The sequence below is a fragment of the Urocitellus parryii genome, chromosome 7 (assembly GCF_045843805.1).
Source record: "Urocitellus parryii isolate mUroPar1 chromosome 7, mUroPar1.hap1, whole genome shotgun sequence".
NCBI classification, from domain to species: domain Eukaryota; kingdom Metazoa; phylum Chordata; class Mammalia; order Rodentia; family Sciuridae; genus Urocitellus; species Urocitellus parryii.
This window is the reverse complement of record NC_135537.1, coordinates 61,204,250-61,223,828: the sequence shown is the minus strand read 5'-3', so window position 1 is coordinate 61,223,828 and position 19,579 is coordinate 61,204,250. Positions and strand designations below refer to the sequence as shown.

The window sequence follows — 19,579 nt, the reverse complement described above, 5'->3', positions numbered from 1 at the left end:
TGTTGATATTCTCTCCATCAACATGTGGCAGAAATATTAATGGATAAAAGTTACAGAATCACAGGCTGGGATTGTGGCTCAGTGGTAGAGCGCTTACTTGCCTGGCATATGTGAGGCCCTGTATTCGATCCGCAGCACACATATAAATAAGTAAATAAAATAAAAGATCTATTTACAACTAAAAAAATATTTTTTAAAAAAGTTACAGAATCACAAACATGAATTGTACTAAAGGTCTCCATTGTGTTTTTCTTTTCAAAAAACAAAAAGTATTTTTTTTTTCTCCTACAGAGAATAATGGTAAAAGAACTAGCGTGGACTCTAGTTTCAGGCCTGCCATTTGGTAGCTGCAGGACCTTGGGTCAGATCTTTTCACCTGTGCTATCATGGACCCTTCCTGCCTACACAGAGAGTAAGGATAATCAGTGAAAGGTAGTATATGATAACAGCACAGGTTCACTAGAGGGATGTGGTTGTAGAAGTTGTGATCACTGCGTTCAGTTGTTACTTGTGTTGTTAAAGCTTTCTTCTGCTTTTTAGCCAGCAAATTCAAACCAGGTAGAACGTGACACCTACACATAATAACTCATAATTTATACAAACCATCTCTGCAAATACAGAATTAGTATTAATAAAATGATGTCCCTTGTGTTTCAAAAGATCTTTTCTATTAAAATAATACTTATTTAATATAGAAATTAGGAAAATACAAAAGAACTAAAAAAATTTAAACTTATCCATAATAGTACTATTCGGGGTATCTACTGTCATGGTTTTTGTTATTCTTTCAGTGTGCAGCTAGATAACATTAACATACCGTTATCAAGATCATATATAGAATTCTAAATTCTATTTTATTTCCTTCTCACATTACATAGTGAACATTTTTCTATCAATTATGTTAATATAAGGCTATGGACTGGTAAATTTGGTCCTGAATATAATAGTCATGAATGTTTTTGCTACAAAAAGCCTTATTATGTTTTATAGAGATATTATGTATTCTTACAGACTTCAGTGTTGATTTGTTTAGATCCTAACTACAAAATTTAAAACAAAGTGGAAAAAATATTTGTTCATACTTCTTATCCTCTCCCTACTCCTAAAATGAAGTAAAAGCAAATTTTGTTTCTATCTCTAAACAGAGCTCAAAAATAGATGGTATCAGATACTTCCAGGTAGAAATATAACTTATTAAGCTAAGCCTGTTAATAAAATAGCTAGGATAATCCAAAAATAATATAAGTAAGATCTTTTAAGCAAACTTTCTTCCCTCTAATTTTCAGTAATGTCCTTTGAAATTAGTGATATTTGTAATAAAGAAATTAGTGACTATAATAAATAAAAGATTTTTAACCACGCAAAATATTTAAACAGTGAGGAAAATCTTCATAGATGAGGCAGTCTGTGAAACACAGATGAGGAGATGAATGGTGTAATTAGAGAATTTAGGAGTGATCTAGCCAGAAATGCCAGATACCTAGGAATGCTGGTACGTTAAACATGCCGTATTGACCATCATAAGAACAGGTGTGGTGGGAAGGAAGATGAGAGGCCCCCATGGGAAGCTGAGGCAAAGGGATGGATCAGTAGACTATTTAATTTCTGTGGTATGAATACTGTGGGGGCAAACCTGCTCTCAGAGAAGAAACTTACAACCTTTGAGATTTGGGAACTGAGTGGGACTGGGTGCACCACCCTTTCCAACAGCCAATGCCCAGACAGAAAGTTATCATTTCCCCATCAGGTGGCAGCTCAAGCAATCACCCCTGAGAACGTTTGGGCCCTGTAGCTGAAGTCACATAACCAGAAGATGATACAATAGATTCTAAGTTCAAAGAGATGACATTTGAAAAATGAAAGATAATAATGCTAGAACTACTAAATGATTTATCAAGACATAGAACTGGTTAGAAATTTTGTACATCAGATTTAACTCAATTTTTAGAAATTATTTGACAAAAAGATAGAGTGAGGAGCAATAGCTCACAGTCCACAATGTATAAGGATAAAGTCTTACTTCAGCCACAGCTATCATAGTAAATGCCAGCTCTTTCTGCCACAGGATCATTAGGACATACCCGTGTGAGACACAATTCAGATGCAGAGGGGAAAGTCATACACATGTTCTAACTAAAACCTCAGGGAAATTGTGGGTGCTGGGAATGGAACTACTGGAGTTGGAGATGAGCCAGAATATTAGCTATAGTTCCTGGGATCTTTCAAAATGAAAACTCATTGGATTCTCAAATCTAAAGTTTCTTCTTTAAAAATTTTTCATTTTATTATGTTTGAAACACTTAACGAGCAATTACCCACTTAACAGTGTTTTTTTCTTTTGGTGTTGAGGGGAACCCAGGCCCTTACACATGCTCAGCATGCTCTCCCGCTGTGCTGCACCCCAGGCCCACCACTGAACAGTTCTGTGTGTGCAGAACAGTACTGCTGACCACAGGTACAATGTTGTACGTCAGATCTCTAGAGGTTATTCATCTCTTAACTCAAACTTTAAGCTTGTTGATTAGTAACTTCCCATTGCCCCTCCCCAGCACCTGACAACCAGCATTCCACTCTTTGAGTCTATGAATTTGTCTGTTTTAGATACCTCATGTGAACGGAGTCATGCAGTATTTGTCTATGACTGGCTTGTTTCACTTAGCTTAATGCACTCTAGGTAGATCCATTTTGTAGCACATAACAGAATTTCCTTTTCTAAGGCTGAGTAGTTTTCTATTTTGTGTATACATACACATATATGTGACATACATGTACATATTATATATAAGATGTAGTTCCTATATCACATATAATATGTATATCACTTATTCTTTATTCATTATGTATCATGGACATTTAGGTCATTTCCACATCTTTGATATCAAATCTGAATTATATTAGGGAACCATTAATAACACCTCTTCTACAAAGAGACTATGACTCCCTTTTAGGTCCCCAGGAAAAGATCATTCTCCTAAAACTCCCCAAGCCTGTCCCAGACAGTTAGGTGGCTCAAGAGTACTTGATGCTAACACAAAGGTGGGTCAGTTATTAAGTCCTATAAGGTAAAAATCACCATGCAAAACTTTGAGAAATGAAGTTAGCATATATATTGTGCTCTCTTCTTTATGATTTTCCCCTTCTTTCAGAAAAGTTTAATAATCAGAAATATTGCATTCAAAATCAGTGAACTCTGTATGACTGCAAGCATATTTCTCTTCATATTAAAAATGATAAAATATCATTAAATAGTTATTAGTTGCTGACTCTTTATGTGTCTTATCCCATTCTAGCTTTTCTATGATTCTAAGGGAGAGGTCCTATTACCAAGTTCAGATTAATGCTGAAGAAACTGAGGTACAGTCAGGTGAAGTAATGCAGACTCAGGAGGCTGAGGCAGGAGGATCACGAGTTCAATCAGCCTCGCCACTTAGCAAGGCCCTGAGCAACTCGGCAAGACCCTGTCTCTAAATAAAATATGAGAAAGGGCCAGGGATGCAGTTCACTGGTTAAGCGCCCCTGAGTTCAATCCTCGGTACCAAAAAAAAAAAAAGAAAGAAAGAAATTAAGGCACAGTGTGAGGCCCTAGGTTTGATCCCCAATGGAATCAAGCAACAGAAAGGTTAAGGAATTCACCAAGTACCTATTCAACCCTCACATCAATTCAACAAGATAAATACTATCTGCTGCCTCACCTTAAAAAGATAGACACCAAGCACAGAGAAGTCCAATAATTCTCCTGTGCCCATGCAGCTAGTGTGGAGCAAGGCCAAGCTAAAAACCTCTACCGCATGACTTCAGAGCTGCAGGGCAGATGCAGCAGATGAGCAGAGCTACAGCACTGCGCATGTGCCTCAGCTGCCCTGGAACACCGGGGAGCAGTGCAGAAGTGAGGAAGGCGCAGGCCAGCTCTACCGCCCAATCAGTAAGAAGGTGGCGTGGACACACAGGTGTGCGCCTGTGTGAAATAGGTAATGTCAACACACCTCTGTGTGGTGTTCAGAAAGAACACAAGCTCTGAAATAGGTCATCAGGGTGTGATTTTGTTCCACTCCTTATTAACTGAGACCCTTGAGTAAATCACTTAATCTCTAAGCCTTGGTTTCTTACACTGAAATGTGGGTAATAATATATACGTTACAGCGATGCTGTAAGTACTATAAGCATTATACATAAAAGACATCCGTAAGTGCCAATCACTGTTCCTGAGCCAAACAGCTGCCTAACAAAGATTCCACTCTTTAGTGCCATTTTTCTCTTTATTGACTTTATAGGAGGAAAAAGAATACCGAAGTACAAGCCTTAAAATATTTCAGAGCACAATATAATTTTTACCAGGCTGGCAGTCACATACCTCGAGCAGGTTGGACACTGCAGAAGAGAACCCAGCCAAAGGGGTGAAGCTGAACTGTAGCTCACACCCTACATAAAGAACAGATCCACCCCCCACACACCTTTTTCCACATTCTAAAAGTGGCATGCCTCTACTGCCGCACCACTCAAAATTGTTTATTCTTATTCATTCTATCTTCCTAAAAGTAGTTAGGAAGCCAGAGAAATTCTCCATGGAAACTAGGTTTTCCCTTGGCTAATTCATAAACTTTACTGAAATCAGTTTGCAAAGACCAGAACAATTAGGTTCTGCACTCCTCATGAGGTTGCTTTTCCTTGGATGATTTTAGTCAACAGAGAAGAGGTGTGCCATTAATCATGAATTTACATAACTAAGATGCACTGAGTTCTTACCAAGTTCAGCAACACTCTATACTTAACATCCCTGAGCAGAGGTAGAGGTCGGACATTCATTCACGTTTTAAAGAATAAGAAAAAAATAGCTGAGTTCTATTGCGTGATCACAAGGGAAAGGAATAAAGACAAGAAAATAATTTTTCAGCACATTCTAAATGCTGGATTCTTTGTTAGTAAGTATAAGAACCTTCCCTTAAATAATCCTTCTAATCAAAACCATAAGTATTGTTTAAAATATCTGAATGATTTAAGCTGGATGTTGAAGATAAGGGAAGGAGATACTGGCTTCTCATTTTTTAACCTTCTGCATTATTTTAATTTTTTCAACCATATATATTTTATTTTAATTATGCTGGGAGAGATAGACATGATTACCAATTCTACATAGGAGGAAACAGAATACATCAATATTAGGTAACTTTTTTTGGCTAGAAAACGATGGAGTCATCATTTAAAAATAATACTGTCTTAGAAAAAAAAAGAGTTTCAAGGAAATTCAGAGTTCATTCTTGGGAACTCTGTTCTCTCACTAATATGGAATTGGTTGGCCACTAAGAAAAATAAAACTAGGCCAAGATGAAGGACTTGAGGAAGGGATTTTTAAAAAAGAAAGAAAAGGAAAAGGATCATCATCGTGAGCTTGGGGCAGGGAGTTGACTGGGGCTAAGCAAATGGATGGCTCAGCACAGGAGGGCCTGCTAAGACTGGAACTCATAAATCTGTAATTGAGCCAATCAGCACAATTATATAATTTTTTCCCAGTGGACCTGGGAGAGTCCAGAAGTGGCTGATTCAGGATTGGCAGGATATACGTGGTGTTAAGCAAGGGCTTTAGAAGTCTTGAGGGGACCTGTAGTTTCAAAGCAGGTAAGATACTGAGCCTGTCTTCCATCCCTTCTGAGAACAAACATAAAAGTAGAGTAAGATTAAAAGGAATTGAAAAGACAGACACCAGACCTCGTGAAAACAGGGAGCAGATCCTCAAGGGTTTATGTGCAAAGGGCAGGTGCCACTTTAGAGGGGGAGGAGCAAACCTAACCAAAGGAACCTCCACAGGTTTTGAGCTCAAAGGCAGCAGAAGCATCAGCAGGCAAACGGGAGATGTGGAAAGGAACCCAGAGGAATTCCCCAGGCATCTGAGGGAGAGACACCATATCAGTGGACCCTGCCATTGGCATCCGTACACCCACCCCAAGGTTCCAATTCAGGAACCAGAGATTCATCAGAAAGCTCTTCTTTAAAGAAACTGCAAGACATCCAAAAGGCTAAGCCTCTACACTAGATGTTGGCCCGCTACCCTCTCATTCTTGAATTTGGAATGGAGGAGGAGAAGAGCAAGAGATGCTAGACTGAGTGCTGTCAGACTGCAAAGTCCAGAAAAAAAAAAAAAACAGAAAAATTGTCCCTTAAAACAAAATGATAAAATATAAGGAAGAGAAACAAAGTTGAAAAATTCTAATTATATGCCCAGAGGGACCTGAGAAGGTAAGACTGTCTTAAGACAACTTCAGGATGCTATGAAAAAGGGACACTCAGAATTCAACAAAGAAAAGATTATCCTCAAAGTTAAAAAAAAAAATACGAGAGAGAGAGAGAGAGAGAGAGAGAGAGAGAGAGAGAGAGAGAAGAAAATAATGAAATAATGTTTGGAAAAAATACCCATAGCAGAAGACAACAACATATGAAATATGAGAGAATAAATCCAACACACAGGCAACCAGTCCATAAGTTGCAACATCTGATTAACAGGAATCCTGCAGAACACAAGGAAAATGAAGAGGCAAAAATGAGAAAAACTATGGTATAAGAAAATTTCCCCAAGGTAAAAAGAAAACAGACATATGTATTAAATTTAAAGGGCTTTGAAAGGACTATGTACAATGAATGAATAAAGTCCAATGGAGACATCCATCATCAATCCATCCATCCATCCATTCACCCACACATCCATGCAACAAATGTCACTCATTGTTTAAGATGGCAGGGAGGCAACCATTATGCAGACAGATATAGTAACTGGTCTCAAAGAATCATATTTCAGAACCAGAGACAAGAACAAAGAAAATAATTAAACAAGATCATTTCAGATAATGTTCAGTGCTACTGCGAAGAGGGAACTAAAAGGAGGGGCAAGAAGATCAAGAATGAAGAGTGAGCTCCTTGGACTGTGGAGAGCAAGAGAGTCTCTGAGAAGGTGGCACTGCTAAATGTTGAACCAATGACCCGTGTGGTCTGTACCTCAGTTTTGTCATCTGTAAAATCAAGATGATAACAGCACCAACCTAATATGGTTGTTGTGAGGATTCACAAGTTAATATGTACAAAGCACTTAGAAGAATGATGCACAGAAGGGTCAGCGTAAGGGTCACCTATGCTTCACGTTCTTATATTACAGTACAGAAAGGCTCCAAGCTATATTGTTACATGAGAACAAAGCTCAGAGGAGTGTGTGTAGAATGCCGTATGTGGCATATAAAACAAGGAAAACTGAAAAGACATATTTATACTTTTTGCATAAAAGAGCTCTGGAAGGATATTTTAAAAATGAATAAAAGTGTTTACCTGGTTTATCTTTGGATGGAGAAATGGGGAGAAGTAGGAGATGGAGGCATGGATAAAAGCACAACTTTTCAGTGTACACTGTATTTTCATTGAATTTGAGGCTTTTAAGCTAGGTGAATATATTACCCATTCAAAACATTATGTGCGCTGGGTGCGGTGGCGCACACCTGTCATCCCACAGCTCAGAAGGCTGAGGCAGGAAGATCAGGAATTCAAAGTCAGCCTCAGCAAAGGTGAGGTGCTAAACAACTCAATGAGAACCTGTCTCTAAATAAAATACAGAACAGGGCTGGGGATGTGGCTCAGTGGTTAAGTGACCCTGGGTTCAATCCTGGTGCAAAAAAAAAAAAAACCAAAAAAAAAAAAAAGAGAGAAATAAACATTATGTTAAAAACAACAGTATTCATTAATCCAACCAGCATTTTTCTCATCTTCTGTCATCAAAATGGTATGAAGGACACTCTGTAGGATTAAAAAGGACATGGACAAAGGCAAGGTCCTGGCCTCTGCCTGCCAGAAGTGTGGGCTCCACCTGGAGAGACAGAGCATGCACAGGAGGGACAGCCAGGAGGAAGGGCATCCTACCCGGGTACATAAAACACTATGGGCTCCCACTTTGGTCATGAAGACAGGGGATGGCTCTTCAGAGGTACTTACCCTGTTGTATAAGGGATGTTGATGCCCCCTAGATTGATGCTTTCACATCCAACAATAAATAGGGTTGAAAAACACAATAAAGACACACCACTGCAGATCATGGCTAATTTTGCAGATTCTCTTGCACCAAGTTTCAATTTTTTTATAATGTAGCCTCCGAGGACAATACCAACACCAGCACTGGGGACAATAATAACACCTGGGAAAAAGAGAAGGGGAGGGTTAATTTGAACTAACATACATGGTTGTTTGTATTTTCCAATTATTCTGTTTCTGTTTGCTCATTAGTACTAAGGTAAAGAATTTTTAAATTGTTGTCATCAATAAATAAGAGGGTGTGTGATTCTATAGTATAATATCACTGTCAACACTTAGTGATCAACAAAGGACTCACATTCTGATGTTATGAAGAACTTTAATAAAGCAATAAGATAAACAACCCCTTAGAAAAGTAGGCAAAACTTGAATCCAACCTTCACCAAAGAGAATATACAGATGACCAGTGAGCACATGAAAGGCACCCACTTCATTGCTAAGAGGGAAATACAGATTAAAACCACAGTGAAACACCACTATCTGCACCAATGGTAAAAATTTAAGTCACAATACCACATGTTGGCAAAGATAGAGTGTTGGGAACTCTCCACCTTGGTGGGATGTGAATACTGACACTACTTTGAAATATAAATTGGCATTATAGAGTGGAAAATATACACCTCTGTAACAGGCAATTCCATTTCTGGATCCATATTTTAGAGAAATTCATGCACCCAGGCAACAAAAGAGATTACAAGATATTTGAAACACTCTAAGAGCCAAAAACGGGCAATAAACCAAGTGTCCATTAACAGATGCATTATATGTAATATATTCATATAATGCAGTATATGAATATACATTCATATATTGCATTTAAAAGGAATATACTATACAGCAATTAAAAGGAAGAAATATAGACACATATAATATGTGGCTGAATTCTACCAAGACAATGTCCAATGAAAGAAAGAAATTGCAACAGAATACTATACATGACATGTTTACACTTGCATCAAGTACTAGGAAATACAGGTACATACACAGGTTAATACAACTGAAAAAAAAAACAGAAGCTAACTGTCATAAGAGCCAAGATAGTAGGGGAATCAGTGATAGGAAAGAAGGGGTTCCTCTGGTGTTGAAAACATGCCATTCCATAATCTGGGTAATAGCTACTGCTATGGCCTGAATGGTCTGTATGTCCCCCCAAAAATTCATATGTTGACATCCTAACCCCTGACATGATGACATTAGGAGGTGATATGCTTGTGGGATTTGGGTATGATTGGATCTTCAAGGTGGAGGCCAAATGAATGGGATAAGTATTCTAATAAAGATACCCAAAAGCCAGGCTCAATGGCACACACCCGCAGCTTGGAAGGCTGAGGCAATAGGATCATGAGTTCAAAGCTACCCTCAGCAACTTAATGAGACCCTGTCTCTAATTAAATATAAAAATGGAGTGGGGGATGTGGTTCAGTGGCTAAGTGCCCCTCAGTTCAATCCCTGGTATCAAAAACAAAACAAAACACAAACAAACCCTGAGAGTTCCTCATCTCTCTTGCTGTGTGAGAACATGATAAGGCACCATCTAAGAGAAAGACACCAGACACCAAACCTTCTCATGTCTTGATCTTGGACTTCTGGTCTCTAGAACTGAGAAATAAATTCCCCTTGTTTATAAACCATCCTTTCTATGGTTAACTTGTTGCAGCAACCCAAACAGACGAAACAAATGTTTCCTTTATATTTATTCCTTATGTCTATATTTTAGTCAATGCATTTATTTCACAGTAAAAAATAATAACATATAAATAATTTTACAATCTAAAAGAGGTTACACGTAGGTGATAGATAATTAGAATGTAATGCAATTGTTCTACCAAGGGCATGGAGAATACAGGAGAAGAGGCACTTTTTTTCTTCCCTGGGAGAAGTGAGCAAGACCTTCTCACAGAGGCAGTAAGTTGATACCACAGATGAGACAGAATTTGTCCAATGGCCCAGCACAGAGAGAACCTCCTATACAAAGGAAATACATGCCGAGAAGCAGGAGATAATGGAATTGAGAATTCAGAGCAGTCCACAATATTGGGAGGGTGGAAGGCAAGTTGTTGGGAGGTGGTAGAACATGGGGAAACAGGTTAGGAAGAGTGAGACCATGAGAGACAAGGGAAAGATACTCAGACTGTATGTCTGGACAGGTCACTGGAGAATCCTGAGCTGGGTCAGACGGGATGGGAGTGGTACATGGTGAAGACTCCTCTAAGTGAGATGGGAGGGAGCTTAGCTGGGGTGAAAACATGAGTCAGAGAAGTGGTCCGGAGGGTAACTACAAAGGTCCTGTGAGCCACAGTAAGGCTCTGCCCTGGTAGCACAATAAACTAGATAATGAGGCTGGGGGAGAAGGAAGACCAGTGCACGACACCCGGGCAGGGGGATGCAGAATAGGAGGGTAAGGTGTCGGGGGCTATTCCATGGTCTCCATGGTGCACACGCTGAGTTGAAGGCCCGTGGAACTACCAGACAGAAATGCCTCCCACTGTCCTACCTGGGGGCTGTAAGCTCCAGGAAGAGCCAGGCTGGGGGTGTAACCTGTAGTTGAATTCATGGCAGAGCTGGGATGTTACAAGATGGCACAGAGTGAGAAAGGAAAAGAGCCAAAACCCAAAGAAAGCTGAAAAGAAGCAGCCACAGAAGCAAAAGGAAATCCAGAAAAGAGAAATGTCACAACGGGGATAAAACTTGGGATTTGTAGCCATGTCATCACAGACTAGCTTCCTAAACTTTCTAAGCCAGACATCTTTACTAAGGAGCTGTGCACCTTTCATGTGAGAACCAAGATGGCACGCACTCTCTGTGGGTAGATACAGCACACAGCATATGGTACACGATATAAACTGTAGGAACAGTCGGAGCAACTGTGCCATAGGAAACTAAAGAGAGAGAGAGAGTGTGAGTTTCAAGGAGAGAATGGAAAGTGGTGTCAAATGCCTCAGAAATCCAGTAAGGAAGATTGAAACACAACCAACATGTGCCTGGAAACCTTGGCAAGAGCAATTTTAAGGGTGTCATAAAAGAAGAAGCCAGACTGCAATGGCTTGAGAAGTCAGTCTTAAGACTGTGGAGACTGGGACTTGATTGATCTTTCTAGAACTCTGGCTATTAAAGGGAGGAGGGGTAGAAGTCTACAGTTAGAGTGAAGCCAAAGTAAACCTGAGGTTCAGGGAGGGAGTCGTCTGTTTGCTAAGATGCAGAGGGGACTTGTGTCTGTTTACATACTGAGGAAAATACACTACAACAGAGTGGGAGGTTGAATGCAGAGGAGAAAGATAGCTAATGACAATACAAGATCCTTGAAAAGTCAACACAGATCATCTGTTTAGCCCTGGAGAAGGCTTCACCTAGACCAGAACAGGGGACAAGTCTGCAAGGGGGCGGCAGCTGCACAAATGTTAACTCTCCCTTTTGGCTATGTTTCCATTATTGTGGAAACAATGTAATATATGTTGCAATAAAATATTTGAAAAACATAGAAAAGTATGAAAGAACATAATTGAATGCTTTCATATTTAACTGGTTACATTCTGGCATAGTTTGTTTCCTGAGGAAAAACAATGATGACATGATATATATTCATATTTTATAGCTTCATTTTGGGTGTTATGTACAATTGGAAACAAAACCAACTCTTAGAAGAGATACTGAGAACTTTGCATGTGACCAAGAGTTGGCATAACTCTAGTAGCACTCAATAGGAACTTGTAATGGTCTTGGCACATGGAGGGCCTGATACATCCGATACCAGAAATCTGCAGCTGAGTAGATGGGTATGGCTGGTGGCTTGTCCTAGCATGTCAACAGTCCCCATAAAGAGCAGAAGAAGATGGCTAGATTAATCTGAAATCATGGTTTTGCCTGGCAACCATTTTGTCATCTTCATCAGAGTCCCATAAAATAGCTAATGGCCCTTTTATGGATGAGGAAATTGAAGGTTCAGAGCAGTAACTTGCCTAATAGTGCAGAGAGAGAGGAAGAGAAAGGGGTGAAAGAGACTAAAAATTGACTTCTTGTGTTCCCAGCCCAGCATGCCAGATCCACATTACCACATCAGCCACTTAGAGCCAAGAGGAACCTGAAATCTTACAGGTAAATTGGGAGCTTCATGATGAGAGAAGCTGATTAATAAAGCATCCTCCTCATTAAGGAAAAGCACACAGGCTGTGAATGTGATCAGAGAGGCAGAATTTTACCCTCAGAATGAAAATGGTCCATTGACAAAAGTTCTATTTCCATTGAACAATTTATGGAGTGCCAGTTACCATGCAAAGCTCAGGATAACAAAAACAAAAGTCCTCCTGTTCAGAACTAAGTCATAATTTTAAAACAGGATAATTTGACTATGCATCTTAGTGTTCAGTCTTAAAAATAGAAAATTTGTCATCAGTAAATATTAGGGTGCATCAAATGGGATGAAGATGCACTGACATTTTCTCCTCATATCCCAAAGGTCTTCTAAATCTCACCACTCTGTTGAAACAGGAAGCCTGTTAATCTTCTTCTTTTTTTGTTTTTGTTTGTTTTTTTGTTTTTTTTTAGGATTGAACCCAGGGCCTTGTGCATGCAAAGCAAGCACTCTACCAACTGAGCTATGTCCCCAGCCCCAAGTCTGTTAATCTTTATAACTCTCTCAAATGTTTGGTTTGGGGAATTTCAGTCATCCTGAGATAGACCGGCAAGATTTGGCGCTGGGGAACAGTGGGAACCAGGTTAGGGCAGGAGAGCCTCACGGTGCTCTCTCAAAGCCAGCTCTGGGTAAACCAGCTGGAGTTTGGGGTTAGCTCCTGCAGGGAACTAGGGTTCCCCTATGGTCTTACTCCCTTTGTGAGGATGGGGATCATACAAAAGAGAGCGCTCTCAGCAGAATTAATGTCCTGCCTCTAACCCAGTCTGAGTTTAATTTCACTAACTTGGCTGGTTCCCGCCTTCCCTCCCCTTGGTCCCCAGACCCCAAAGTCACGCACGCGTCCCCAGCCTCTGCTCCTCTGAGCCTACCACGCCCGCCCTTTTCCCAGTCTCAGGAGGACCACGCTGTGGCCCCCTGAGTTCCTTCTCCGCGCGCCCCCTAGTGGCCAGGACAAGGCGAGGGCGGGGACAGGTGAACGGGGAAACCACATTAATTGGTTTAGCAGGTTTGAGGGGAGAGTTTGAGGCGGATAAAGTTGGAAAAATGGGAATGCTGCACCAAGACCAGGGACTCATGGCCTGAGGGACCAAGAGCAGAAGACAGAGGTCAATGCAACTCCAGATGTGGGTTCTGTAGCCAGACTCTCAGAGTTCAAAACTGGGCTCAGCCACCTACGGTCTGCATGTCTTTGGGCAAGTTACTGAACATTTCCAGGATTCATATTCTCTATTTTGTAAAATGTTGGTAATAGTAGTACCATCCTCAAAGGATTGTTGGGATTAAGATCTTATGCTTAAGATCTGACCCACAATTTATATCCAATGAACACTGGTAATCATCACCACCACCATTTATAAATTGCTATCATCTGTCTAAAATTAACAAGTTTAACTTTTGCACACATACTGGAATTATAATTAGGCTAGATTGTACATGTTACTTACAAGCAATAAAATTTTTATTTAATCTATGGGATTGAATTTAAGCAATCTATTAGTGACCCAATATAAACTTCTGTGTGTTCCTTAATATATAGACCTTTTATATTTAACTATTATATGTGCCTAAACACAAAACAGTTATATATTTATCTACATGTGCATATCTCTGAATCTAAAGAACTCACCACAACATTAAGTGGTGGCAAAGCAGAAGATTCTTCTTTGTTAATAAATGGTCTGGAAATACCCTGATACTTTTCAGTTGGAATACCCTGTGACCCTTTTATCTTCTCATTTATCCAAGGAAGTTGGCATAATAATTGTTCCTTCTCCCAATGTCAAGCACTGTTATCCCATAACATTAGATTTTGAAACTTTTGTTCTGGGTCACAATATTACTTGTCCTTGTTTGCATGGAACTGAAGTGTCTTCATGGAAAGTGATAGTTATTTAATTTCTAAATATTTAAGCTACTGGATGAACTTTTCCTCTTTACTCCAGTTTTCTCAACATATAGACATCACCTGTATTATAAGTAGACACATAAAACATACCTAAACTTAACATATGACTGGGAACACAAGAAGTCCTTGTACTGAAAGAGAGGACAAAAAATAGGCAGCCCAATCATTATTGAGAATGATTAGGGAACTTCAGTTGACTGTTGTTGAGTTGTTAAGGACAACAGTTTGCATTTATGGTACACAGAGCTAGCGCCTGTCATCATACTGCCACCATCTATTGTGTTTACTTTTCCATCTTTCTACCAGGTTCATGAACACCAGAGGGTCTATATCCTCCTTATCTGCCTCATTGTCTAGTACTTACCAGGCTTGATTTGAATATATGAATGAATAAACAAATTTCATTATGTAGAATTTATCATATAAAATCTTTGAGTGATTTATTCATTCATTTCCATTTTCAATTATTCTTTTCCCTAGGCTATACCCCTTTTCACAAATATAAAATCTGATATCTAATTTGGGACTAATAAAACTTGCTAAAATCATTTTAAAACTGACAAGTAGTAAATATCTAGATTGATGCCTGGAAAACCTCTCTTTAACCAAAATTATGAATTGAACACTAGCAAAAGCTTATGGTGGCAAGCCACCAAAGGTAACAGATCAAGTGAGGTCAGTCTCACATATCTCTTTTCTATTGGGAAGTCACAGTGGTGCGGAATGTCCCACCGTGGTGAACTAAGTGAACGCAGATGGGTTCTAAGAATTTTCACCACCCTTATGCTCTTGGATCCAGATTCACTGTTCTTGTCTGGTTTTGCACAGCCAAAATTTTCTTTAGTTACATTGAAAATAAATGGCTTGCAAACGTGACTGTAAGTAAATAAGGAATATCATTTTGTTACATTTACTTTTGGTTTAATAAAGAATATCACTGTGAACCATTAATGATGTCCAGATTCTGTTGTTACCTTTGGGGAAGAGCTAGTGCAGGCAAGAGGAGAGAAAACAGGATGAGTGTCTGAAAAAGAATGAAATACAAATCATTTATTTACTCATTCATTTTCCCTCTCCCTTCACACACGTGTGTGCATATGCCTGCACGAGCACACACACACACACTGACACACACATGAGGGAGGGGTGGGGATGTGGACTATTGGCCAGGTAATATGGTAATCTACTTTTAGTGTAGTCATTCATTTAATGCTCAGTATTTTATGGATTTTAATATTCTGAAATCAAAAAATGCCTTACAACAAGAGTATCTTAGCCTTATGTAAGGATCTAACTAGCGTTTTTCTTTCACAGTGACTCAAAATTATGGGGCATCTTACCATCAGAGGTGTCTTAGATAGGAAGGAGTATAATGTTCTCCCCACATCATATCTAATGATTGGGAGAGCACATAAGTCAACCCAAATATGCTTAACTTTTCTAAATCCTATTCTTCCAACCTTGTGACTCAAAATAAATTCTCCTCTTGCCTTATTTTACCTTTTTAAATTTCCATTCTTGCAAACATTTCCTTCACGAAAACAATTATCAGTTACTGTCAGTGGAGAACAACTAAAGAGAAAGTTTGAAAAATCCCAAACCTTGAAGCTCACAAATTTTAAATTGCCTGAGAATAGAAAGCACAGTAAGTATACATTCTCAAAACTCTACATAAATCTGTGAAGAAGAAAAAAAATCACAATCCCAATTGTACATATCCCATATCCCAATCTTACTGTCTTGAAAAATTAGGAATCCCTCACAACAATGAACTGGGTGTATCATTAGAATTAAGTTGATTTTTTTAAAATAATTTGGGGCTGTTTTAAGACACACAGCAAACTATTTCTTTAAGCCCATGATATTTCATACTATGACTTCAAGCCAAATTGGATTTTGGATTAAGAGAAGCAGCCTGAGGATGTAGAGCTAAACTATATATGTCACAAAGGTTATCAGTACTGAAAAGATGTCTGTAAGTGAAGTGGAGGAAGTTCATGGATTCATTTTAAAACTTCTCCTGAGGCAGGCAGGCGAGCAGAGTAGCCAGGCTAACACAGGGCTGAAGACCATCGGTCTCAAGTTTTCCCCTCTAGAGCTTCAGGACACGGAGGCCAGCAGGTCTGCTCCAAACTCTCGTCTCCTTTAACTTATAAATAAAGGCTTTTTACTAATGAAGGAATTACACTCTTCTAAAAACCTGAGTCTCGATGTCTTCAGCATGAAGGTATCCATACAAAGCCCATATTTTCCTTCTCTTAGGCCCAGTGGATCTCATTAGCCTGTAATAACACCGTCTTCAACTCTTTGCCAACTCAGGGAATCATTGTGCAGTAGCAGAGAAATATGAGAACCCCAATCTTGGGAATTCAAAGTTTTGGGAGCACTGAAGGAAAGGTAATGAAAAGAACATTCAACAGAGAAAAACAACCAGGCTTTTCATTTCAGGTTTCTGCCAAGCTGTGGCTGAAATAATGCACAAACACCAATGCCAAGCTGTGTCATGAAAGGGACTCTAAAATAAAATTAAATTAATATTTCATCTTTGATGGCTCACCAGCCTAAAAGCATTTTCTGAATCCAGGCAATAAAACCACAGAGGGCAAAACAACTTGAAATGATGAAATGCAAAAATCAGTGTTTACTTCCGTTTCTTTTTCCCCCTTGAAGGTGAAAAGTTTTAAGCCATCACTTCAGGCAAGGAGGGGTGGCAGAAGGCAGGAAAGGCCTTTTGTAGAGAAAATCAGTACCTTATTAGAGGCACTAGAGGAATAATAGTACCTTACTAACTTTTTCAGTTATCAAAATAAGCCTCAAATGAAGACCCTAGCATCAAGTTATGATGCTGAAGTTTCCATTTATACAGGCCAAGCCTGCAGATGTGGGCTCCAGCCAAATGCAAAGCCCTCTTTGGAGGCCCTTCGGGCCAGATCCATTTTCTTTTTTGGGGGGTGGGGTAGGGGAGGGGTATTGGGGATTGAACTCAGGGGCACTCAACCACTAAGCCACATCCCCGGCCCTATTTTTTTGTATTTTATTCAGAGATAGGGTCTCACTGAGTTGCTTAGAGCCTTGCTTTTGTTGAGGCTGGCTTTGAATTTGCAATCCTCCTGCCTCAGCCTCCTGAGCTGTTGGCATTGCAGGCATGTGCCACCACGCCCGGCCCCAGATCCAATTTCTGTCAGCAGTTTTCAACTTCTCAGTCCACTGTTGTCCAAATCCAGTAGCTCTCAGAGCTCTCCCATGGAGAAGGTTAAGCATCATTATGGACACCAACAGCTGACCTGCAAAAATCTGACAAAGCTATCTCCTGGGAGAAGCAAGCAGATTTTTAAAACTCTATTTGTCTGAAAAAAAAAATTTTTTTTGAGACAAACTCCTGCACACCTAAACTATACCTGTTACAGTGCCCTTGTCCCAAAAAAAGCCAGGTAGGAATTTTGCTCTTTAGAAACCATATTAATTCTGCCAGGCAATTGGGGGGAACCAAAGCAGTCATTTCATAGTAGAGTCAAATCACTAATTTGAACACATTGTGTTTTTCTTTCCTTTTTTCAAATTGAAGCTTCACTGACTATAACTTATATCCTATATAATTTGCCTAGTTTAAATGCACAGCTCAATGTTTTATCATATATTCAGAGATACATAAGCATTACCAAAACCTTAGAATATTTTCATCACCCCACAAAAAAACCCTACTAGCTATGACATACTTCCTTCCAACCCCACCTTCCTCAGTCCCAGCCCTGTTGCTTTAAGTTTGCCTGTTTTATATAAATGGAGTCATATAACATGTATGTCTGACTTCTGTCACTTAGCATAATATTTTAAGGGTTTGTCCATGTTGAAATGTGTCATTACTCATTTCTAGGTATGGTCAAATAATATTCCTTGGTATTCATACATGACATTTTATTTACGCATGCATCATTTGATGGACTGTTATTTCCATTTGGGGGCTATTTTGAATAATGCTACTATGAACATTCATGTACTAGTTTTGTGTGGGCATATGTTTTCATTTCTCTTGGATACATGCCTGGAAATAAAATTTTCAGATCATGTTTGAGGAAATGTCAAACAATTTTCCTAAGTGGCTGCATCGCTTGACAAAACCCACCAACAGTGTCTAAGGATTCCAATTTTTCCTCATCTTCACCAACACTTGTTACTGTAACAGAAAATATTTGATTATAGCCATTTGAGTGAGTGTGAAGTACTGTCTCATTATGGTTTCGATTGGCTTTTCCTTGATAGCTAATTAGATCAGGCAAATTTTCATGTGCTTATTATCAGCCATTTGTATATCTGCTTTGGAGAAATGCCTATTCAGATTGCCCATTTTGACAAATGAGTCTGTCATTTTCTTTTTTTTTCATTTTATTTTTAATACATAAAAATCATTTATATGTTCTGGATAAAACTGCTCTAGAAGATACACAATTTGCAAAGGTTTTCTCCCATCGTGTGAGTTGTTTTTGTTTGTTTGTTATTTGTTTTTGTTTTGGGGTTTTTTTGTCTTTGTTTTTTTTACTTTATTGATGATGTCCTTTGATATACAAAAATTTTCAATTGTAATGAAATCCAATCCAATTCATCTGGGTTTTTTTCCCCCTAAAAACCTAAAATCACAAAGATATATGCTTATGTTTAATTCTAACATTATAATATTACATCAAAGACTTTGACCCATTTTAAGTTGATCTTAAAAATGGTGTGAGGTAGGGAAGAAACCATACTTTTGCGTATGACTATCTAGTTGTCCCAGCATTGCTGTTGAAAAGACTAATCACTGCCCATTGAATGGTCTTAGTATCTCTGTCAAAAATTAGTTGATCATCAATGTATAAACTTATTTCCAGACTTTTAATTCTATTCCATGAATGTTTATGTCTGCTGTAAGCTAGTATCATACTGTCTTGATTACTGTTACTGTTTAGTAAGTTTTGAAATCAGGGATTATAAGTCCTCCGACTTGGTTCTTTGTCAAGATTGTTTGGACTATAGTGGGCTTCCTAATTTCCATATGAATTTTAGGAACAGTTCGCCAATTTCTACAAAGAAGTCTGATGACATTTTAATGGGAATTATGTTGAATCTGTAGATCAATTTGGGGAGTATTAAAATCTTAATAACATTACACCTTCCAATCCATGAACATGAGATGTCTTTCCATGTACTTATATTTTCTTTAATTTTTTAACATTTATGTTTTAATTGACAAAAATTACATGTATTTATCATGTATACATATTGTTTTGTTAGTATATATATACTGTAGAATGGTTAAATCAAGCTAATTAACATGAATTGTTACGCATACTTATTTTTGTGGTGAGAACACTTAAAATTTATTCTTTAAGCAAATTTCAAGAATAATGTACATTGTTGTTAACTATAATCACCATGTTATACAATAGCTCTCTTAATTTATTCCTCCTATCTAACTGCAATTTTATTTCCTCTAATAAACATCTTTA

At 38.7% G+C, this 19,579-nt stretch overlaps 1 protein-coding gene across 2 annotated transcripts in view; it reads right to left on the bottom strand.

The window, feature by feature from the left end:
- Slco5a1 (solute carrier organic anion transporter family member 5A1) overlaps positions 1-19,579 on the bottom strand; it is a 136,288-nt gene that overhangs the window by 18,144 nt on the left and 98,565 nt on the right. For both annotated transcript variants that reach the window (XM_026397286.2, XM_026397287.2), the window contains one exon: positions 7,966-8,164. In XM_026397286.2, the coding sequence (XP_026253071.2) occupies positions 7,966-8,164 (199 nt within the window). The remainder of the gene's footprint in view (positions 1-7,965; positions 8,165-19,579) is intronic.